This window comes from Athene noctua, chromosome 5 (genome assembly GCF_965140245.1).
Source record: "Athene noctua chromosome 5, bAthNoc1.hap1.1, whole genome shotgun sequence".
Taxonomy (NCBI): domain Eukaryota; kingdom Metazoa; phylum Chordata; class Aves; order Strigiformes; family Strigidae; genus Athene; species Athene noctua.
Window position 1 is genome coordinate 11,805,600 of NC_134041.1, and position 24,416 is coordinate 11,830,015.

The following is a 24,416-nucleotide window of genomic DNA, read 5'->3' on the forward strand; positions in this document are numbered from 1 at the left end:
AGAGCAGGTTCCTGGATTCTCATTTATCAACCTTAAAAGGGATGGAGTGATAAATGCACAACTGGCCCTTTAATATTTTATGCAGGTGCTAAAGCGACTTAGCTGTCACCTTCAATACATCACCAGAGGCTGATACACCAGCTTTCGTCACTCCAGGCTGGGAATTTTTACAATTTCATTTCTATTTCCCTCTCTTCACATATTTCCACGTATTTCTTACTATGTGTAACATATAAGAAGCTATTTTCCCCAAATGATCTCCCCATTCTGACCGTTCCTACTCATTCCCTCTTCAGCCACATTTCTCAAGCAAGAAATAACACCACCCTTTTGTTCAGGATTTGCAAATTTTCACTCTCATCATTCAAGAGGCACAAAGCTCAGATCACTTTACATTCTGGCAAAGGCTGAAGGTCCCACCCTTTGTGAAAGGCAAATCTCCAGGTCCCTCCCTTTAAAGGCAGGCAGTGAGCAACTTCGAGAGCAGAATGATTTACAAGGGCCCCCAAAACACTGGCGCACCTCGAAATCCTCCCTCCAGGAGAGTAGTAGCCCGTATCCTCTTCTGCCCGCACCATTCGTACTCTTCAAAGCGGTTGCCATTCTCGTTCTCGATGTCCACAGAGTCATCTTCAGTCATGCATGAACCTTCTCTCTGCACAGGGTAAAGCAGGGGCAGAGCGTTGAGATGCATGATATAGCTCTTTGGGGTTAATAACTCATGGTGGGATGGAGAAGAAAAGCTGGACTGTTCCCAGGATAGCTAAGTATAGAGCAGACAGCAGTATCTACTCCCGCCCCCATTCCTAGCAATCTAAATCTAGAAGTAAATGGGTGCTGGAAGAACTTGACAACCTTAAGATCAAAACAAGTTGCAAGGTTCATCATTTTTACACATGGAAATTTAGGCTCTGGTTCCTACAGCAATACTGGTGTGCATTTCAACATGCATTCCCTTGCCTTGCATACACCATTCCCCTATCACGTAAATCACAGATTCCTTTGACCCACAGCAGGAATGTTCTCTAGAGCATATTTTTGGGGCACACTGATTGAGAGACATTTCTCTTTACACCATGCACCTCTTGAGGCAACACAAATGAATTTGTTATCATGTCTATTGTGAGCTTTTCCTGAGAAACAAGCACAGAAAGCCCTACGACACAACTCTCTCCCTCCCCTAGGGCTTGTTCCTCTTTCTACCTTGCTGTCTTTGGGATGAACAGCAAGAGAATGGTTTTGCTTAAACACACTTCCTGGAGTAAAATGGTCATGCAACATTTACAAATGCCAGTCTGTTAAAAAAGAACCCAACAAAAAGTAATTCTAATGTTGTCGCAGAAAGAACTCTTCCTGCTGTGCCACACAGGAAGCATGAAGTCCTACAAAAGCCTTCATAAACTTCAACAGCTCTACCTTTACAGTCTACAACTTAGACTTTACTAACAGCAAAAGGGTGCATGAAGTAAAAAAGTTACTAATGCAACACAGGACAATAATCCAGAAGAACCCATCTTTCAAGACAAAGAGAAGTGACTACAGATCTTAGGGAGACAGTTAGCACTGCCTGCAAGCTGAGGATTGTTAGTTTTTGCCCCATGTTAGGTCAACTGCAGACAAAGCTGGGAGTAGGGAGAAGGGAATGGCAGCTGGCGATCCTGCTGCGCCTCTACCTTTGCAAGGCATTGTTCCACATGCCTACTCATCTCCTCCTCGGATCCTGACAGAGGTCGGCTGCAGAGGGGACATACCTGCCCTTCGTCTTGCTTCCTCCGTTTCATTTTTCCAATCCGAGCTGCATGGAGAAACCAGGGAAACAAACAAACAAACAAAAAAAGGAAGACACGTCAAGTTTGTAGATCCACTCTTCTATTTATTCAGCTCCAAATAATAAACCCTTGGTAGAAACAGTAAGATTTCACACCAGAAAATCCCACTGCAACAGAGACTGTCGCTTAGCACTTTCCAGATTAAATCTGTAGCCTGTGGCTGAGTACAGCTTGATTTCAGAAAGGCAGCTACTCATGATTTAATAACTAGGAGAGGGAATATCCGCTGCACATCCCCAGGTAAGTTATTCGAATGGTTAAATACCTTCTTTTGGAAGCCTGAAATTGTTTTCAAAGTTGAGTGATCAAGTCACTGAATCCTGATCTGGATTTTGCCTTCTAAGTCCAAGACCCATCCACTATCATGTCTATTCCCTACACAAGAACTTGTTTAAACCATAGAATGATGAAGAGTGCCCCAAAAGCCCTGGACAAGGTACGTAAGTGTCACTTCCAGGACCACAGAATCTCCTGAATAATTCCTTCCCAAAACATCACAAACAAGCAGAGCAGCATCTTGGTGGCAAGTAACACTTAAGGACAGGAAAGATCTTTGCTGTGAAGAACACAGCACCTATGCTAGATAGCTTCTGGCGCTCTGTTATTTTTATTTCACTATTTTCACACAGAGGAAAACTGGGGGCTACATGGCCTTCTTGAGGGTATGATCTGGGAAACAAACATGTTAAGAATCATGATGATTAGAAAAAGCAGCCAAGGTAGCCTGTTGCTTAATCCAATCTCTGGTTAATTTCAGCCATCATTTAATGTGATCAAAACATCTGGAACCAAATCATTTGCATTAAAAAGAACTTCTGTCCTTTATTATGATGGCTTTAGGCAGGTATTACTGAATAACTCAATCACTGGCTGCAGGAAAGTTGCTGTTTAATTAATAAGGAAGGTCAAAATTCTGAATGAGACACAAGGAAAAGCCCAAGGAAAGCCCATGTGATAATGAGAGATGACACCACCAAAAAGCTGTGTTAGCCAGAAATTGTTACTGACATTGTGAGCACTGCAGCATGCTCTGAAAGCCTTCATGCCTGAATACTGTGGGATCAACAGCTCCCTGCAGCCAGTAAGTCAGAGAAAACTGATGGAATGCCAGGCAGAAAGGACCAGGGTATGGGAAAATTTCTGTCAAATGTTTCCAAAAGTGCATCAGTTTAGCCCACGCACATCACCAAGTGAATTACAAAGTTTCAGCTGAACACTCCAACACAGACCTGAAAGGCCTCTTTCAAGGCTTTCTTGCTGGCTTCCCTGGACTCAGGACTCTCTGGGTCAGGATACACTTTCCCACAACCCCAAATTAGGAGTATACTGATCCCCTACACCCTCTGATGCTCTAGGATTAAGGCGGCTTCAATTTATCCCCTAGGCATTGCTTTTCCTCACTGAATGAGACAGATTTGTGGGAAAACTCCCTGCAAAATAAATCTTCACTTCTGGCATCATGAAAAGGATTCTGAAAATGTGACATGCTTAGAATAAGAGACAGCAACTTGAGACCAAAACAATAGTGTTTTTGATACCTGGCACTTTGAACAACAGAGACTCTCAAATAAATGCACACCATTTTCATCGTTTGTCTGTATTTTATTTGCTGAATCCACAACCCTCTCGTGTTGGGTACACCATGCTGACAGCTCCACAGCCCAGCTGCCTCTCTGTGTACTTCAGATACTTCAGTATTCCTCGTGGGGTATCTCTTCTAATTTGTCTGCTTAAATCTGTTCTTTTACCTATACTGTCATCTTCGATTCCACTTGACTTCCACTCAATACAGAGGCAAACATCATGAAGTGGTATTGCTAACTTCATTGTGCCCAGATGAATTATGTTCCACTTTCAAACAAAACAATGACCCCAAACATGTCTTCTGTGTTTTCTCTTCCATTCCTGAACCCCAAAATGCCATCCCTGCTCCCCTTCAACATCATCCAGCCCTGTTACAAAAGTTGTCGAATTTAAGCCATGCTTCTTCAGGTTTGTACTTCACTGCACAAGAGACTTGGGAAGTTCTGGTTTAGTGCCTGAATCATCCAGTATGGCTCTTTTGCACAAGTTTAGGATGCTCTTTCCTTGCCTCACTCGCTCTGTAGAGCCAGCACAAAGTAAGGGAGAAGCCTAGAATCAGACAGAACTTGAGCATTCTCCAGCAAACATTTATCTGACCAGAGGAAAAAACACAGGAACAAAGCTTTCTCTATCCTGATCGCAGACACATCTTTCTCTCACCTCATCCTGTTTTAAAACAGGGAAATGTAGGGAAGGAGCAGTTTCATTATTCTGGTAGGACTCCCCATGGCCAATCAATGCAGCTAAGTCAGTTTGCCTGGCAAGCTTATTAGTATTTTTAACTGTTTTACTGGCATCCTTCTGTCCATGTACTGTAACAGAGATAAAAGGAAAGACAACTTGGTTTAGGTCTTGCACTGATAAATTCTGGGGACCATTTTGCCAGAATAAGCACCTAATCTGCCAAAAAGCAGCTCTAAGTTCTAGTGCCACAAGTGAAAAAGTCACTGGAAGAAAGAGGTGTTGAAAACAAATCCGCCAGCCATTTTTGTTCTGTGGTCTTTAGCAGCAGCAGTGTTGTGCCCACGGCGGCCCAAGGTGCCCGTGGTGACAGGAGAAACGGAAAGGGAATGCTGCAGCCTCGAAAGCCCATCCCGAGCAGCACTGTCCCTACCCGACAAGACACGCAGCCCGGCTATCACTTCCAATCAGCACAGAAGGGACGGAGCGGCCCCAAAGGCAGGGGGTGATTGTGGCGTTGTCCCAAAGGGGAGCAGCTCAAAAGAACACGCAAGTGAGACCACAGGATTGTTAATTAGTGTTGATAGATGCGATCATTTCTAATTAGCTCACTAATCCCTCTCCCCCTTGCTCCTGTCGCAGGAGCATGGGAGAGGGAAGAAAAGCCATTCCCTCTTGTAATTCAGCAAGATAAAAACACAGCCAGTGAAGGACTGGATGCAAAACGACGACAGAGCTTAGGGAAGGAGGATTTTGCACAAAGCTGACCCATTCTTATGTCTGACTGAACAAAGATGCTATAGTTATTATTTCAGCCTTCTGCCAGGAGGTGAGGAGTTCACTAATTTTTATTAGCATTAATAGTTATTATTAGGCCATCAGAGGGCTTCCAGCACCTTTGAGGCTTCACTTTTAACAGGCGTACGTTACCCTACCCACTGCTCCTGCTGCATGTGCATGTTCTCTCTCAGGATACCCTAAACCATCAGGCAGCCAGCGAGTTTAAGTCACCACAGTATGTGAATGAGAAGAGTAGCACATAAAGCTAAGCAAAAATCGGGACCCTCTGCAAGGGTCAGGGTCTCAGTTATGGTCTCTGACTTGACTTAGGAGCTGTGCTGCCTAAGGAAGGTGCTCTTCTCTTTCCTATTAAAGGGTCTTTTGGGACTGCACAAGGTGATAAACTGCTTGCACTAGAGGAGGAACCAAATTGCACTTGACAAAGTCTCTACTGCTGAGGGCACACTGGCCCCTGCCGTCCCACAGATGCAGGGAGGAGCCAGCCACCACTGCTGCCTTATGGGTGGAAGAGACTGAGCATCTTTTCTCACGTGGGCTCTCCCTATCAAGGTTAAACCTTACTATTGCCTAAAGGTCATGTTATTCTCTAGCCCAGCAAAACTTACGGAAAGAAAAGGTAATGAATTTTAGTTTTCACTGGTGCTCCCCTCCCTGGGCAAAAATTCACCTTCAGGACAGGGCACTAATTACCTCAGAAGTGCTCTTACATAGTGTCTAGCAGTGGACACTATACAAACCTCTACCGCAGCATCAAAGGAGATGATTAAGTTACTAGCAATATCTCTTATGATTTCCTCCACCAGTTTGAGTGGTCCCCCGAGTCCCATGCAGACATCATTAGCAGCTCCTGCAATGGCAGGCCAATCAAATTAAGTGGAAACATTTTTGCCTCCTTTCCAGTGAAAATCATCTAGCTTTATTCCTCCCCCACCCATCAGCTACAAAAGCACGTGACATGCTGATGGTGGTTCAACAACAAACTGCACGGTGACCACCTCCACTGCATGGTCACCACCAAAACAGGAATCAGCTTCTCAGGCAGGTGCAAAAGGAGCTTTGCAAGAACCTATTTACAACTCTACTGAGGATGCCAACTTTGCAAATACCCCTAAATTTTCAAGCACAAGAGTTAGCACCTGCTCTCTGCAAATCTACTAGAGGAGTCTTCAGGAGTGGTTATACCTATTTTTGTTAAACCTATCACAAAAAGCTTCTGTGGATGATCAACTTATCCAAAGCATCTAATCCAAGGGAACAAAGGCAGCAATGGCAGAGCACAAAAAGCCATCTCAAGAACAAGCTAAAGCAAGAAAACAGATGGTCAAGAATGAATACATTTCAGACCTTATGTACAATTTGCTGCTCATGTACCAGGGAGAGAAAGAATATTAAGGGTCAAATTCACAGGAGGGTATCAGTGGGGCTTTCACATTTGCATGGCCAAACTTTGACAGAGATTATTTTCAGCAACCTTCAACCTGAGACTATTCTCCAAGGTTGGCACTAGTTAACCTGCTGAATCCACGTTCTGATACACTAAACCATTACTTTGTGCCTCTAATTTTGAACTACTATCTAACCTGCTCTGCACTGCTAAACTCCATAAGCATCAATTTACAGGGTGGCTTAAAGTTTCCAGTTTGGCAACACTGGAAATAAGACAAATGAAAGAAATGCCTTCTTTATCACATGGGTTCATCAGGAATCAGCACTTCATACTGCTGGGTTCACAAGGACACAACCTCTGCAAAGTGAGTTTAGTACAGGTGAGAGGTGTGGGATTAACTCACTGACACTGACAGGGAAGTTCAGATACAAACATTCAACTGAGAGTCTAACAGACAGAACATTAATCTCCTGCTCCTGAGCTTGTAAATACATTCACCTTGCTTACAGTTCAATTTAAGTCAAAGGTTTGACTTACAGAATTAAAATTCCAGACCGTCAGGTACCTGTGAACCAGGTATCTATCAGGACCAACACCAGCTCACAGAAGACATCTCCCTCTCTACCTTCTCTTTCCTTAGCTCTTGTTGCACCTTCCCAAGTGATCACAACAAGAAGGAACACATCGAGGAGATCTGACAGGACTCAGGCCCAAAAAGCTTGGGCAGCTGAGATCTGAGTCACAGATTATGTGGGAGAAGAGCAAACACTGTTGGCCCCTTTTTATGGGAGGAGTTGCCAGAAGTGATTCTGGAACTCGGCTGCTAAGAAGCCTGACAGAGATACCAAGATAAACTGATTACAACAACATTGAAAAGTACACTTAAAACATAATAAAAACAAGTTAAATAGATTTTTCTTTGACAGATAAACTGCATTTTCTGTATCTTAAGTTTTTTCAGTGTGTCAATGAGAACATGAAACAAGAAGCCAGATCTTTGGACAAGTTCTACGTAAACTAACAGGGATAAGAAAGCCATTCTCACAGAGCAAGCTATAAAGTTGCGTGATTGATTAGAAGCTCATTAAAACACAAGATAAAGACAAATAAGCATTTTTTTTTTCCCCAAAGCACACAAGTGTTCTCCATCTGGAGCAATACTGCTTAAACAACTGTTTAATAAAAATGTGGCAAAGCTTACGAATTAAAGTTATTTTAGTGCAAACAAATGTGAAGAAGGAAGCAAGAAAGCAGGTTGAGTTCAGTGGTCACATATAAAAAGTCACATGCATAGAAAGCAGCAGTATAACCTTCCCAACTGTCCAGCTGGATAATAATCTAACAGCATAGGACTGAACCAAGCACCACAGGTTTAGGTGATGTTCTGGTAACAGTAGTAATCAGTCATAAAATGGTCATGAGGAACCAGTTCTGATCTATTTTGACCTTTTTTGTGATCCAAAGCCAAAGCACTTCAGCTAATATTTCTGTAGCCAGCTCCCAAACAACTGGACCTAGCTCTGTTAGGATGTACAAGGGAATGGGCAGGAAATACCAGTGTTATAAAGGCATTATATAAATTAACCAAATGCCCTCACCTGGAACATGACTGTTCTGCTCACTTTACCCCAAAAGGTACATACAAAAAGAGTGAAGGTTCAGCAAAAACAATGCAAATGCTGTATAAACTAGCAGCCTCCCTTTAGATGATAAGCCCAGGTTCACAAAAACATCCAAGAACAGGGCCCAAGAGGAGTTCCTAGATTTCAGTCTACACGGATGTAGTTGTGGTGCAGCCCTACTTAGGGCTAAAGTCAAAACCATAAAGCACTACTGAACCAGTTTAGCAACCGAGAACCTCACAAGCCTGTCTGAGACCTTTTTTTTTTTTTTTTAATTAAGGTAACTGCACATTGTTGGCCTGAAAAAAGGTGGAAGGTGGGATCTTAGTCTCAGCCATTTGAAAATGATAAAGAAATGGCTTGACATCACTGATTTCAGAGACCTGTCACATCAACAAGTTACTGCAGAGCAAGTCTCTGTTTCAGGAAACGGGTCTGCCTGCCAAGGCCAGCAGCTCACTGCACTCATCTTGGGGTGCAGATGTGAGCACGCCTGCCAGCAGTTACCTGGTGCAAGGCGACTCATCTCTTTGTTGTATGACTTAACAGGCTTTCAAGAGTTCACAGGTTTTTGGCCCCCAGGGTTGATATTTTAAAATCTCCAAGCTAACTCTGAATTCAGTTATGTATAACTTATCAAAGATCTTGAGTCAGCACTTCTATCTGCTTAAGACTATGCTAAACATGTCATAGCTCAAATTCAAGCAAACTATTTTGCTATCAATGCACTCAAAAGCCTTTTGCTGTTTTGTTAAAGTATCTATTTTCTTCTAAATAAACTGCATGAGCACAAAGTCACTGCTGTTATCTCAAACTATCACAGCAGGAAGCTCAGAATTAACAAGCCTCCTGATAGCCTGAACAATGAAATTTTGACTAAATGGTACATATTAGAGTAGCTATAAGCAATATAAAAATCAATGACAGAATAGTGTTACTATTTAAATGGTAAGTTTCTGAACTTCGGGAAGAGAGTTTCAGCTTAAGTAAAAAAAGTATACTTTCAGCTTTTTACAAACACAGAAATGGGTCTTTCTGAAATAAGGTGACCTCTAATTTGTTTTTTAAACATCAAGACACTTTTTGCTAGAAATACTTCTTTACTTGTTGTTAGGAACACCCAGAAATACAAGAATAAAAATAACGCACCAGCATCCGTGGGTTTGAGAGGTAAAAAAAAAAAAACACCAACACAAAACATGACGTCAGATGCACGGACGCTCAGACTGCTGGTTTAAAAGTTTACTGCAAGGTTCTGCCATGTGAGCCGTGAAAGCACAGCAGCCTGGCCTCATAACTGAAAATACAGGATTCAGGGCCTACTTATAAACTCGCTGGTGGGCTCCCAGCGGCGAGAATCGCTTCCCGCAGGAAGCCAGGGGCGAACGCGGAGAGTTTGACCCCAACACACCCTGCGCCCCACCAGTCGCACGTCGAGGCTCCGGCGAGGCAGGTCGCAGCTCCGACCCTGCCGAGGGGAGTGTGTTTTACACAACTCGGCCCAACTCCGGAAAGTTTTGCGGGAAGGGGGAGGCGCAGGAGGAGGCCCGGTGGGGCGGGGGCAGCCCGAGGCGCCGCGCGGGACTGCACTCACCGTTCAGCCGGGTCTGCCGGTTCGCTCGCACCCGCAGGAAGGTCTGCAGAGAGGAGACAAGAGCGGAGAAATGTCAGAGCCCCCGGCCCGCGGGCGCCGGACGTAAACAGCTCGCCCCTCGCCAGTAAACAAGGCCCGAAACGGTCCCCCCCGCCCCGCGCATCACCGGGACAACGCACCGACCCCGGGCCTGCCCCCGCCCCCCCCTCACCCACCTCTTCCCGGCCCCCGCCGCCGGGCCCCCTCCTGCCGCTCTGCATAGCCGCGGGCGCCGCAGGTGACCGGCGGGGCAGCGGGGCGACGGGCCCTGGGGCGGACCCCCCCGCGCGGCCCGGGATGCGGGCGGATACGGCGCGGCCCGGCAGGCGCCGCCGATCAGCCCCCAGCGGCCGCCGCCATGTTGGCCCCGGTCATGTGACCCGCTGCCGAGAGGGTGAAAGTTCACCAGGAAACCGGCGGGGAGAGGCGCGAGAGGAGGAAGTTCCCATGGCAACCGACAGGCGGCAGCAGGGCCCAGCGAGCCCTGGCCAATCAGGACCCAGGGGCGGCTGGAACCCAGAGGCGTCTGGCCAATCAGAAATCAGGGGTAACGGGGACCCGAGTTCCTGGCCAATCAGAAATTAGGAGCCAGTGGAACCCAAGGGCACACGGCCAATCAGAGCCCAGGGACAACTGGAATGCAGGGGCAGATGGCCAATCAGATCCCCGGAGCAACTTCAAGCAGGTTTCCTTGCCCAATAGGGATTGAGCACCCTTTAGGCCCAACAGCACTGGCCAATCAGAGCCCAGGGCCTAACTGTAACCTAAAAGTGCTGGCCAATCAGGCACCAGGGTCAACCTCTCTCCAACTTTCCTTGCCCAATTAGCGACCGGGGTCCCTGTTGGCCCACGGGCACCTGGCCAGTCAGGGCCCAAGGGGTAACTAGACCTCAAGGCACGTGGCCGATGGGGGGCCAGCGGCCTTTCCACAGTCCCCGCCCAGCCCCAGCCCCGCCAGGGAGTGCCGCGTCCTGGGCACTGCCCGGCCGGGGGGAGGCAAGGCCCCGGGGAGAGGAGCCCCGGCCTTCCCGCCTGTCCCACGGGCCGAGCACAGCCCGAATGCCAGTGCTGGCCGTGTCTGCAGGAGCTGAGCTGGGCATCCCGGCCCGCCCCGCCCCAGTGGCACCGACCTCGGTTTTGGGGCTCTGAAATCTTCCTGACCTTTGCGAGGAGAAGTGGCCCGTGCCTTGGGCATAGGGCAGCCAGGCTACAGGTGGTGCACTGCCCGCTCCCCTCTGCTTTCTAGCCTCTTCCCCCTCTTTTCCTTCCTGCATTTCAAGCAAACCTGGGCAATCAAATCTGGCTCATGGATTTCTTTCCCATGGCTGCCCCACAGCTGTGGTGGGGGATGGCCCCAGTGGACCAGCTTGGGGGTAGAACAGAGCTAGGGGCTAGAAATTGGGCAGCGCAGGCTCCTACACACACAAATCCCATTTGTTCCACCGTCTGCATGCTCCCCAGGCTTTGCTTGTTGGAATCAGACCTACGTTTTGGGTCTCTGCTCTGGCACCTGACAATCTGCTGCTCCTTCTTCAGGGGGAAAACAAAGAAAACCCTGATGTGGTTTGCTCTATCAGAAGATGATGGGCAGTTAGCAAGTTCAGGTGCTGGCTGGTAAGCTTTGTGCAGTGCTGACCTGCATTGTACATCCCATCTCTGTCTGCAAGCTGAAGTGCAACTGTATTTTCCTACATATGCTTACTTACAAAATCAAAGCTGCTGATTGTTGGTTTTACCCTTCTAATTAATTAAGCTGTCTTTCAGGGGGCATGCTCACTGCTGAGCTCAGGTAGAAGGAGGTGAGCCTTTTCTGGACAAGGATTTCAGTTATACTTATTCCACATTTTATTCAGTCACAAATATGCCGTGGGCTCAGCTGACCCATGCAAAGTGGTCTCTCTCCAACCCTGAAATGTTATCTTTGTAGTGCAGTGAATGACTTATAATTTGCTGATGATTTTCCACCGGGGATTCAGTGTTGTATCTAAATCTAACTAAAATGACTTTATTTTTACTCAGAGTGCAGGAAAATCCCTGGCTGACAGAACATACTGTATCTAAGAGGAGCATCCACCACTGACCAAATCACAAGGTCCTGTGTTACGCCAGCTGTCACCACCTCAGTCCAATCAGACATGAACGCTGATTGTGTGAACATGAACACGGTGTCAAGCTCCAGCAACCAGGCTAAGCACAGGGGAGGCAGGGGGATCCCCCCTCCACACTTCTCAGAGCCACCCCACCACCTCTGCTGCAGCTCGCTCTCAGTGTGTGGAGCAATGCAAGCAGTTCAAGAGCTGGGCAAGCCTGTATTCCTGTAGCACTCCTATTCATAAATCTCCTTCTTCTCTAAATATCCCCATGGTAAATAAGCATGAAGACTAAGAAAACTGAGCCACAGGAATTCTGAAAACCTATATGCCAATAACTTACATTCTAGCATGTTACTAATACACTGTATATTCATGATTAGATCACAGATAACACAGCAGACATTCATAATTTCAGCATACCTCTGCATATGGAAAGCTAAATTTTGCAGTCTTTAAAGTCACCACCATGAAAGTCTTCTGTTCTGCTTCCTGAACATTTCCCTTGGTAAGCCAGGAAGGCTGAATTCTCATTTGTATTGTGGCGTTATTAAGGATACATTGAGGCTTTACACAACCCTGGCACCCACTCTGAGGTCTCTTTACACTGCTAGAGCAGCATAATGCAGCCAGCACAAGCTTAAATGAAAATCAGGCCCCAGAGGTCTTTTCTCCCTGCAGTGCAGACTTACAGCTCCCATTACACATTTGCATTAAGGGCTGCAACCCTCCATAAAATACACTCACAAACTTAAAACACATTAGAGTCTAGCTAGACTTGGCACATAGAGGGGGCTTCTGCTGAGAATATTTGTCCTCAAGTATGACATAATAAAAATTTATAGGGATGAAGGACTGCAAGGGACCACCAATGTCACAGGGACTGAAATCTCAAGTGGGAAGGGAGGGGTGTTCTGCAACAAAGGGGGCCACAGCAAAAGTCTTTTCCATGCCCTTTTGGAAAGAACATGATTTATTTATTAGCCTTAGTAAACAGGCAGGAAAGAGAGTGGGATTACCTGAATCAGGCTTTTCTGTATCTTCTGCAGGGTTTTGCTTCTCTTACTTTGTACCCGGTCTCATTGTTCATACAATGGTAAAATGACTTGAGATATGACATCAAGTTATAACTGAAAGCTACATGGGAATATGTAGCAAACAATGGAGGATCTGGTCCGTACTTGATAATATAACCAATAATAGGACAGAGGAAAGAATAACGGGCAACAAATGCACAAATCTGCTACTAACAGGATCTATCTTTAATGCACGCTTTAACTGAGTCTGCTTGGTTAGACCCCGGCACTGGTCATCATCCTCTCCCTCTGCAGATCCAAACGCAGACCTAGCACATGCAAGATGGCTGATGCAGGAAGACGTGACTGTCTGCCTGACCCTGGGCACAGGGTATTGCTGCAGAGCACTTCAGAATACAGGGTGATGGGTCCGCATGGCAGGTAGAGACACGCTTGGGTCTGTGCTGAAGACCACCATTAATTTATCTGCTGCCTTTCAGAGCTTCCTTGAAGTCAGTGGCTGGGCACAGGCTTGCAGCCAGCAGTCTGGATGTGTGTTGAGTTGGAGTCAAGTGTGCCGGCCTGCCCCCAAAATACAGATTTACAGCAAGCAAAGCCGTACTTTTGCTGCTGCCTTGCTCTTCTTCTCTTGCTCCATCTTCCTCAACTTTTACTCATTGTGTCACAAGTCACGATCTGTTGCTAATCTGGGCAAAGGGTGTTTTATAAAAAACAGTCATGGCTGTGGATGGTCCAAAAACATTTCTGTTTTGGGTGGGAGTCATGAGTCAGTTTGCTGGGCAGTGGCACCCCAGTGAAATGAAGAATTTTGGCCTTGCTGCAGGCTGACAACATTCACTGTTTTACAAAAAAATCACTTCTCTGAAAGTTTCCTGGTGGCACAGGGTAAGTAATGACAAACATAGCCACGGCAAGATCCAAAATAATGAATATAATGCAATGAAACCTCTACAAAGATTTAAAGCAGTTTTGCATGGCAGTGGTTTAATGTTGGAGCTGGGAGGACACTGCCAAACAGAGACAAAAGCACACCTTTGTTGCTGTGTTAGGGACCAAGTGCTCACATCCCCACGCTGCGGGCAGGTGAGCAGGGCAGTGGTGCACAGCCAAGAGCCAGGCTCTCACACACAGCTGCAGACACTGGGGCGAGCTGACTCCATGCCTAAGGCTGACACCAGTGACGGCATCTGCCTGCTTACCTGGTATCTGTCCGAGTGATGGATGTCATCTGAGGAGTGGGGTGATGCTGTCGGAGAATCTCCTTCCCGCTTGATTGAGGCTGACAACAAAATTGACTGCAAGAGAAAGGAGAAATTCATGTTGTGAGCATTGCCAAGCTCTCTGTCCCTCACTAAGCTGTCCTCAGAGCCATGGAGAGCATCTGCCAGGCTGTGGGGCTGCGCTCGGATGGACTGGTGGGCTGTGGGGCTGGCTCTGCTCTTCTTATGGAACCCTGTCCCACGAGGGGACCCAGCTGCAGGGTCTAGCAAAGTGCAAATACATCAGGAAATAAAGGAATGGTCATTTTGTCCCCAAGTCTGGTGGCTGGGGGCAGAATCTGTCCCTGCTGGAAATGATGCGTGAGGACCACACCAGAAATTCACATGGTAAAGCGAAGGCGTGCTGACATGGAGCGATGGTTACTTGCCCTCATCCACCCCTCTAAGTGCCACTAAATCTCTCAATAGCTTTGTAAACCACACTAAAGCTCTCAGCACCTTTGCAGCGCAACTACCTCTTCCTTCTGTAATGATGCTATTTATTTTAATAAGTAGCACAGAAAAAAGGGGCCTTTTAGAAGGTTAAAAAGATCAGTGATATTTGAGACCTAAGAAATCACTGATAAACTTCAAGTCAATAGTAGGTAAGTCTAAATTCTACACACAGTGAACTCTAGCGGGAAAATTACTGCAGGAGTTTGACAGCATTTGAAAAAAATGTACACAGAGTTGCCAGTGAACTTTATTATTAGAAGAATTTGAGGGAAAAATGCAATTTAAAATTCTAGTTTAAAATATAAATTAGCTAAACTAAGCTAAATATAGCCCAATACGTTGTGAAAAACATACACTGGAAATGCAGCTCTCCAGATGTTTGTTTCTGAGAATCAGCTGGCAAGATTCAACAATAAATGACTGCTCAGAGATGTGTATGTTTGCGAAGGGAAGTGTAGATATCATCTGAATTGGACAGGTCAAGTGTGGTGACAACATTATTAAAAAGCATAATACCTTGGAGAAAGGCAAGTATTCCAGAAACATTTGCCTCTGGGCTGAAATGAAACGTGAAAAAATGTGCATTTTTTGGAAAGATATGAGTAAGTGGAAAAATGACTCAGCATACAAATTGGTTCAGTCAGCAGGATGCGATCCCCCAGGCTCGGACAGCTCTCCTGGCAACAAAAGCCTGGCAAATGGCAGCATGGTTGATGTGGACACAGAGGGAGGACAAGCTTGGGATAAAGGTGGAGGAGAAGGATTTGGGATGCTGGGTTCAGCCCTGTGGGCATGAGCTGCCAGCCTTACCAGGAGGGCAAGAGCCACATTCCTGTCTGCACCGCAGGTCTCTGCCCTAAAGCATGGCTCTACCAGCTGTGCAGAGATGCTGGGGTGCTCAGTTATCTCCCCAGGCACAGCCCCTCCTCCCCATCAGACTGAGCTGAGGGCTGCGCTGACCACATCTCAGAGCTGGCACACTCCTCAGCTCAGCCTGATGGGGGTCCCAGGTGCTGGGAGGGTCAGTGGGAGCCTTAGGGGCCAGGGGCACCCATCAAGGGCTGCCCCCAGGGACCAGTCTCCACTTCCCAGGGGAGAGATGGGCAGAGCAGGGTGGCTCTCTGGCCTCACGTGTTGGTTGAACCCAGGTGGTGGTGGGTTTTGGTGAGCAGCTCATTGATTTCTGGAGAAGCCCTCTCATAACCCTGTGAAGCCACCAGGAGAATTTCTGCAGAGTGCAGACCTGCTGTTGTTTGGTTTATTTTCTAAATGGAGAATGAGGACCATTTTTGAAGAAGCAGGATTGCACATGTCCTGTAAAACAGAGGGATGGGGCTCAAGGCCTTCAGGTGTGATCCAGAAAAACAGCCCTGATTGCAGCAGTGTTAATGCCCTTCCCCTCCTCTAATAAGTCAACCACTCTGGAGCTGGGAGGGTTAAATCCGTTTTGTCTTCCAATGTATTCTGGAGAAGGGGAAAAAATACCCATCTCCCCATTCCTTGGCGACAGACAGACAAACCCTCCCCGCCTCCAGCTCCCCCCTCAGCTTCTGGTAGCTCTAATCCAATATTATTATGTGAAAAATGGTTGGGCTAGCTATGGAGACAGTAAATTAAACGTTATGTATTAGTTTTTAGCGTGTGGTCCCGGGAAGAATGCCGGCCCCATTTATTCCACAAACCTCCTGAGCACCATGGCGATGACCTCTGGAAAAACGAAGGGCTAAACTAATCCCAAAGATGTCAATCTCGAGGCCTCTTCTACATACACTTGCAGTTTAGATTAATAAACTGTCTATTTTTAAATTGTGTGCAAGCACTTCAATTCTAAATACCTCGCCGGCATGTTAAACACAGCGTTAGAGATGCCAAGTCACACTTCCCCTTCACTCTTAGGAAACTTGACTTCATTTGTTTTTTTCATTTCTGTGCGCTGTGCCACACTTTGCCTTTCAGGCAGCTGTGGGGGCAGGCAGGAATGCAGGCTCAGGGGCTAAGGGGTTAGGAAAGGCACTTACCATTAGGGTGACTTTAATTTCTGCATTAGGCCAGCCTCTCTGCCATGAGATACAATACTCATGTCAATCTGCCAATTTTGGCCTCTTTTTTTTCCCCAAATTGTTGTGTTGGAGCCATTTCCCAATGGCTAAGCAGCGAGGATACATGGCCTCAACATCCCACGCCAAGGATTTGCTGCCTCCTGCACCCACACTGCTCGCTCCCCACCCAGGTACTGACAAGCGAGGAAGGGGCAGCGATACGATTCCCATCTCTCTCGACTGGCATCTGGGAAGATGGCTGCAGAGGGAAAAGGCAGCTTTATGCACGCCCTCCCAGTCCTTGTGCATGCCCACACTGCAGGGAAGACCTAAATTCTGGCATCCCACCCCAAAAACGTGGTGCTGGGTGATTTCTGTATGGCTGTGGGGAGATGCTTCCTATCTCAGGGACCAACTGCTTTGGCATGGTGGAAACAAGCCTCGATGCTGAGATGTCCCTTTTCCCCTTGGGGAAAGGCCACCAGCCAGCTCATGCCTGCCTGGTTGCTAGTTCAGCCCAGTTCCCCTTCAGGGTGTATCTGAGCGGGGCTATCAGGGCAAGAGCACCCTCATCCCTCCTTGGTCCCTCCTCCTCTGGCAAACCACGGTTCCCAGCATCAAAGATGGAGCAAGGGTCTTGTGCAAGCGGCCGTGCAGCCTCATATTTCTCCCTCCCCTTTAAATCATCTCTCCATTGGGTAAAGGCACTCTCTGTGGAGGTTATAAACCCTGAGAGGATCAGCCTGAGCATTACACCTGGGGCAAGCTAAATAAAAAAAGGTCACCAGCGCTTTTTAAACATGGACAAAAAAGCAGTAAAATGTGTTTGGAAAAAAAAATCTGGCATTAAATCATGACTTTTTGCCTGGCTTGCCTCATTAAAAGTGGCCTTTTGGAAGGTAAAATTATCATTGTAAGTGATAAGATCTTTAAGAAAATAATTCACGGCTTCTTCACCCTTTAATATGATAGCCGCCACCGGCTAATTTTTTTCTTAATGGCAACGAGGCCATCAATCTTGTCCGAGCCCTGTACTCCCTCCTTTCTCCTGCCCCTCCTGCCGTGCTGGGCAGCCATGGCCCTGCTCGGTGCTTCCTTCCTACCCCTTGGAGTCCAACTGTGCCATGCCAAAGGGAAGAGACATATCTGGATGTATGACTTTACCCGCCTGTGTCCATGGATCCGGGCTCTCCCTGGGGACGTGGCACTGCAGGAAGCAGAGGACACGCAAGCCTTGCACACACTGCAAGGTTTGCATCCTGGTAGCTCCTGATCCCCTCCATGGACCGTGCAATTCTGCAGAGCTGGGCTGCAGCGTCTGCAAATGTTTCAGCAGTCTCGTTCCAATTAGCAACAACACAGAGTTTACGTATATAAATACACAAGCCGGTTCGGCATGGATCAAATGCGCATCATGCAGCCGGTGTGCCAGCTGCTGTCATCCCAGCCTGCCGCTCTCCAGACCTGCTCCTCCCCACTCGGGCAGAGGAGCCACAGGCAGCTCCGAGGCAATGCTGGCAAGGGCACGTGTGCCAACACGCCGCCGGCTCCCGACCCACGGGCTCTCGAGGCGCAGGCCCGGGGCAGCACGAGGGGAGGGGATGGGTGTCAGGGTGCAGCCGTCGGCCCGAGGAAATGGATGGAAATTGCCAGCATGCACCGCCCCCAGCCCTAAGCGCTGCCTTTCGCCGGCAGCCGGGGCAGGTGTCAGCGCTGGGAGAGCCCAGCCAGTGCCGCTGACATTCTGCTGCCTCTCAAGGCCAGTCATTTTAGAGTATTAAAGTGCTGGACTCCTGCTTTCTGATAGCCCTGGAAAAACACAGGGAGTCTATTTTTCTTAAACAATCCATCACAGCTGCTGTCAGCAGAACAAATACCCTAACCCCGCTTTTTATGTATCTATATGGCCCTTTTTTTATTTTTTTTATTTTGGCACAAAGTGTTCCCTGCTTGATGCATTCAGCTTTAACTCTGCCGTCTAAATAGGTACTTATCACTTAACATGGAGGTGATGGCTTGACATGTTTTCTGTCTCCTGCCCTCCCCTCCACGGTAGGGAAGCCGTCAAAGTGTTGCTAATAGCTATTATCACTTGGGAACTGTAACCCGAAAGCAATGAGTGATACCAGGCCTTGCTGAGATTTTCCCCCTTAACTCTGCTAGCCATTTTTTTATGTTATTGCTGGAGGATCCCTGACACAAAAATACTACTATTAGAACTGAGTTTCCTAGAAGCTTTTGGAGGGTCCACATTTGCTCCTGGGAAAGTTAGAGGTAAAATTATCTAGTGGCTTTTAGCTGGCAGAGATAAAGGTGGGATGGAGCTGGGGATGAAAGGCTTAAATGTGAGAAGTGTGTGAACAGTGAACAGAAAGAATAGTATCAGCAGCTTCTGGCCTTCGCTGAAAGATTCCAGTGGTCCGCAAGCAGAATAAGCTTACAGAAACGTGAGCTACTGATTTATTTCTGTGCATGTTACAGTCACACCTGGGATTGTAATCGAGCTCTGGGTCCTCCTGGGCAAGACACCAGCTACATGGTGGGGAAAGGGGCCCCTTCCAGCAGAACTGCCCATTGGCACACTGCAGATGGAGGGGGAAAGAGGTCTGGCCAAGGTCTGCCAGGGTCTGCCAGCCTGTCCGGCTCCCCTCTGCAACCACATCCCTCCCCGCTCCTCCTGCTCAACGCAGTGTTTTCCCCCAGACTAATGGGAGGGCACAGCTGTTTGGCCCAAGGGGAGCAAGGGGCTTTGTTTGTTCATGGGGTTATTTGTTTTATGGAATAAAACCTGGCAGAGATTTTTTTTGGAGTGGCTCTGGTATTCATCACCCCAAACTGGCAGGGAGTACAGCTAGCCAACACTCATCGTACGTAATTTCCCCTCCTTCACATATCTGTGGGCTGTTCTTGTGTCCCCAGCTTGGCCACAGCTTTGCCATAATACTCAGATTTAGCTTTTTAATCTTTCCTTGTAAATCACAGTTACAGAGGGAGGGGGCACAGATACGGTGAGTGACTTCTCCAACCCCTGCAGTGAGTCAGTGACACAAGAGAAGGAGTTAAAACCCCAGGGCCCTGACACCCGTCCCCTGTTCCTACCACCAGACATGATACGGAGAAGTTAAATGATTGTGCTAGAAATTTCATCTCAAGCGAGGCAGCTGGGAAGGGCTTAATACAGACATTCTGTCAAGGTTTAAGGCTCCAAATCTTGCTTGCTTCAAAGCTCTTTTTCCTTGGAGGGCTTTAGTGGTCAAATTTCCCTCTAGACGCTGTAATTCTCTCTCAAACTGCTTGGTGAAGCTGTAAAATCACGGGGGTGGGTGGGGGAATCAAAGGGCTCTGGCACTGTGGCTCGGTTCCCAGCTCTGCCGGAGGTCTCGGAGCAGCGCGCTGGCTGCCTGCCTGTGGGCACCCTCCGAGGAGCTGGGTGCACACCTAAACAAACTGGCTGCAAGCATCTGCTGGGTGCGCAAGATGGATTTTGTTCCTGGCCGCTCACACCAGTGTTTGTTTGCAGTAAGAGCCAGTGCACGGTCTGGAGTGTTAGCGGGAAGGGCAATTTGCAGACACGTATTAGGAAGCAGCAGCAGAAAATGAATGTTGAACCCACTGTGAGAGCTGGGATGCTTTATGTAGCCCAGCCTCTTCCCCTTCGGTGGTTAGTACCAAGACTTTCAAATGGGATATAAGTTCACCTGTTAGGTGACAGGTAACAGGCTGCAGCTAATGTCCTGAAATTTAGGGGTTGAGATCTCTCTGAGCAGAGATAATATCCCATCTAGATGATAGCCCATGGAAGGAGAGCTGCAAGGATCTGGGGATGCTGATTCCCAGAGTTACCACTGCCTACTCAAGAAAGAGTGAGAACAGCTTAAGCTGCTCATACACCTCACTGACATGGGTTCAGTCCAACATGTGCTCGTCTCCTTCACAACCCCTTGCAAGAGGCAGCCAAGGCAAGAGGAAAAAGGCAAGAGGAGAGTGTGAAGCCCAGGAATAATGCCCAGGGGAACCGCATGCTGCTGACGGCTACGTCTGTACTCCTGGGCAGCCATGAGCCTGTCTGGAGCCTGCGGTGTTGTCTGTTGCCTCTGCAAGACATCCAAGCTACCTGGTCTGCCTGAGACACAGCCACTGGCCGTGCTGGGGAGTACTGCAGAGAAGCTCTGGACTCACAGAGGTCTGGGGCATGGCTGGCTTGGACACACCTTCAAAAAGTGTCCTCCTGAGTGACTCTGGTGTTAGGCTTCCCCATGGTGACCCAGGATGACGGTGAAAGGTTAATGAGCAACCACAGTGGTGAATGGGACCATGGAGCTGCAATCTCTAGCTCAGCAAGAGCAAGGACATCCTCCATCCCTTCCCATGGGTGTGAAGCAACTGTTCTAACCAACACTGAAACTTCTCCTTGGTAAAGAATTTCTTTTTCCACCTCTCCTCTTCCTCCTGGTGTCTCACCAAGCCTCGCTTGCTGTCACTAGCTTTCCTAAGTAAGTGGCAGTCAGCGTTGGATAGAAATCTCATCCTGAGGCTCACTATGCAGGTTTAGCAGCTGCTTGTCCAAGTGGCTCATCCACACTGGCATGGCATGATCGATTGGGCTTGGTTTCTCACAGAAAGCAAAGGAGGATGCTGAATGCTGTGGAGCTATGTGGTGCTGAGTGCTGCCCTCCTCCTCAGCGCTGCCTTCGCAGAGAGGGAGTCCAGGCACCGAGCAGACATGTAGGCCAGAGACCCCAGCTCACAGCCCTTGCCTGCCTCCGTCAGCTCCAATAATGGAAGAATCTGATACAATAATCCTGCATTCATCACATCTCATGCTGAGTGATTGGATTTTCTTTGACATATTGCCATGAAAATTGGCCCAGTGCAGTGAGTGACAGCTCTTCAGGGGCAGGAAAGCGGTGAGTGAGGAACATACGTTTACATCTGGGCTTTTATTGCCAGGAGGGACGTTTGCTGGGGCAACTGTGGAGAAGGGACGGGAGCAGAGCCAGGAGACAGAGCACGGGAGGTTAAATCCCCTGCCCCAACTGCACCCTGGGAAGAGCTTCAGGCCAGCACAGAAACAGTGATGGTAGTGATACTCTATGAAAAGGTCCTAAAATGAGTCCTAAAGCCACTGGTGACTGCAAAAGTAACATGGCAAGCCTGCACCCCACCCCAGTTCCCCATGTCCCTGGGTGGAACCAGCCTGCCCCTACCCATGCTGCCAGGGGATGCTCCTGAGGGATGGGAAGGCGCAGCTGCTTTCTCCTGATGCTAAGCTGCTGGAGCTGCTGTCCCTTTTGCTGGGCCCAGGAGAAGGACTGGCCAGGAAATACTGCAGTAGTCCCCATGGTCCTCGCAACCCCTTCAACCAATGCCCATGGTGGGAAGTGGAACATGGCACAGGTCCCAGCTCTTCCCAGGTGGTGCCTGCCAGTCCTCCAGTGATGCCTGGGTACCTGGGCATGGGCTGCAAGCCCACCCTGGGGGTCTGTCCTTCATCCCTCTGCTTGGGCCCCCTGTTAAGGGTGGCACAGAGGCCCAGCTTTGTCCCCAGCCGGACTTTCTCAGAGGGACTTCACACCCTGATGGGCTATTCCCATCCTGTGTTGCAAACACTCAGTGGGCACGAAGGGAAAGAGCAGCCTTCGCCTCCCCACCACCTTCCTCCTCAACCTGCCTGGTTACAAAGGGGCCTTTAATACCAAGCTCAGGTGAAGGTGACAGTGCTGTGCCTTCCCATGCCACACAGGACTTGTCTCCCAGCAAAAGCCACCTAGAAAAAATGAATCCTCCCGGGCTGAGAGTCTTTCAAGCTTTCTGAGAAGGGAATGAAAGATTTCCTGATTTCACCCTCTCCCTCCCTGCTCTCCTGGCTTCTTGAAGTTAATGTTCTTAGCCCCAGACGTGACGGGCAAAGGGAAAAGATCCATGTGGTGACAGGGGACGATTGATCTCTTTTACATAGAACGACGCTCCAGTCCCAGTTTAATCCCCTCGCTCAAGGCAAATGGGATTCTTTGTCAATGGAAACTTCAAAAGCCCAGCCCTGCCGCGAGATGGACCTTCTTCTTTATCTGGTCTCTGTCAGTCACTCTCTATGTTTCCCTCCAAACAGCTAATCTGTCTTCCTAGCCGTCCTTCCCCCTCGCAGGTGATGTGTTTGGGACTGTTGAGTTATCTACACTCAGACGTGATGAGGAGGGAAAGGGAAGCTTACAGAGTCCAGCTGCTTTCATTTTGTGGGTGCCTTTTCCAACTCCTTCGAGACATCCCAAGGCAGTCTCATGCTCCGTGGATTATCAATGATGGCTGTGTTTGGGGACTGCTTTCTGCTCTGCTTATCTTTTATGGAAGAAATAGCCAGGTCTCTGCTCTCCTCCCAGTCTCCCCTGAGACAGGGCATGGGAGACAGGGATAGACATGCGGGAGACAGGGATAGACATGCAGGAGACTGGAATGCCAAAGGTGTGGAGCACTATGGGGTGTCACTGCAATCTTTATTTTCCCTTGGAGGGTTTGGGAAATTGTTGGGTTGACTTGGGAGGTGTCCCTCCTGGGAACTTGCGTCAGCACAATGGCTCCCTGGCCCCTCTCTTCGTGGGGAAGACAAGGTGTTGATGTGCTTGGCAAGACACCCATCCTCAAGGGGAAAACTTAAGAAATGAAATTTCAGTCTCTGTTTCTGACATCACATGCCAAAAATGACCCAAAGCTTCCAGAAGAAAAAGGGAGAGCAAGTGAAGTCAATTCTATTAAAACAAGCATGAAGACACCTCCCATGAGAGATGCCCTGCTCTTCTTTGAGAGCCAGGAACCTCTGTCTTGGACTGTGTCACCAGAAGCATAGGAGAGACTGGACCATTTGCCTTTGCCTGCCTTGGGAGCACAGTGGGGTTTTCAGAGGCTGTGCAACGCCCAGCTGCTCTGCAGTGCTTCCTGCCACCCCCTTGCCTGCCCAAGCTCTGGTCCTTCCCACTGCCATTATCATATGAAGTCCAGCTAACAGTAATACTTATTAGTAATGATGCCCTTTACAGTGATGCCATGATGTTCTGTGCATTTAGTATTTTTTCATTCTGAGCCAAGGGCTGGGAGGTGGGTCCTGGGGAGGGGTATGAAGTTGAGATGGGGTCTTTTAGTGATTTGGGCTCCTCCTCGGGTGTACTTCACTCCCCTGAGGCAGTCCCGCTCCCCTTTTCAAAGCTGGCATATGGCTCTGGCTCCAGGAGCTCCCGTACATGATTTCCCAGGCTGAGCTCAGCCTGCATGTGATCAGCTCTCATTAGCTGTCATTAGACACAATCTGGAGTCCTGAAGCCCGCTGAGTCCTTCAGATCCACAGTCCCTCAGCTGCGTGGGGAATGAAAGAGCCCTGTGAGGGGACTTGGCTGCTCCAGCCCAGCGAGTGAATGGGGGCAGCAGCTTCCCTTAGTTCTGGCTTGCCCCCAAAGCATGGCCCTCTTCCTGGGACACACCGAGTAGCAGGCTGGGAAGGTGAGGGGATGTAAAGAGCATTCCTCAGGGGAGGGGGAAAGTGTGCTGAGTTGTGCTCACTTACCTTCGGGGTGCCCGCTGCCATGGCATCCTTCAGGATGGAGCTCTTGCTGCCAAGAGAGAAGAGAATGGGGTCAGAGTCACAAAACTGACCTGGTGGGCAAGGGGGGAAGCACTTTGAGAGATCTCACAAGGTCAAATAGCAAAGCACATGTCTCCCCTTCCTGGACCAAGGAAACCCTCCTCACCCTGACTGGAGGGGCATGGAAAGGAGGGCAGTGCCGCCTGTTTCTCCAACTGGAATAAAATGGCCCTATGAGTGGAACCCCCCAAACCCAGACACACGATGCAGAGTCAAATCCCCTCTCCCCCTCCTCAGGGGCTTGCACAGGTCCTCTCCCAGACCTGGGGAAAAGTGGGGAGCAGGCCTGTAGGAGCACAGGGAAGAAAGCCAAGGAGAGGGGAGCTGAGGTGGTGAGCCTTGTGTAGGGTCAGGCACAATAAAAAAAA

At 48.5% G+C, this 24,416-nt stretch overlaps 1 protein-coding gene across 3 annotated transcripts in view; it reads right to left on the bottom strand.

The window, feature by feature from the left end:
* RNF220 (ring finger protein 220) overlaps window positions 1–24,416 on the bottom strand; it is a 232,331-nt gene that overhangs the window by 49,781 nt on the left and 158,134 nt on the right. Inside the window, exons 5-9 of one of the 3 annotated variants that reach the window (XM_074906325.1) lie at window positions 23,971–24,016; window positions 13,864–13,959; window positions 9,499–9,541; window positions 1,674–1,795; window positions 523–655 (exon numbers count right to left, since the gene is read on the bottom strand). In XM_074906325.1, coding sequence (XP_074762426.1) covers window positions 523–655; window positions 1,674–1,795; window positions 9,499–9,541; window positions 13,864–13,959; window positions 23,971–24,016 — 440 coding nt within the window. Of the gene's footprint in view, window positions 1–522; window positions 656–1,673; window positions 1,796–9,498; window positions 9,542–9,713; window positions 9,912–10,717; window positions 10,733–13,863; window positions 13,960–23,970; window positions 24,017–24,416 lie in introns of those variants that run through there. The other 2 variants (XM_074906327.1, XM_074906326.1) reach the window with 2 other exon arrangements.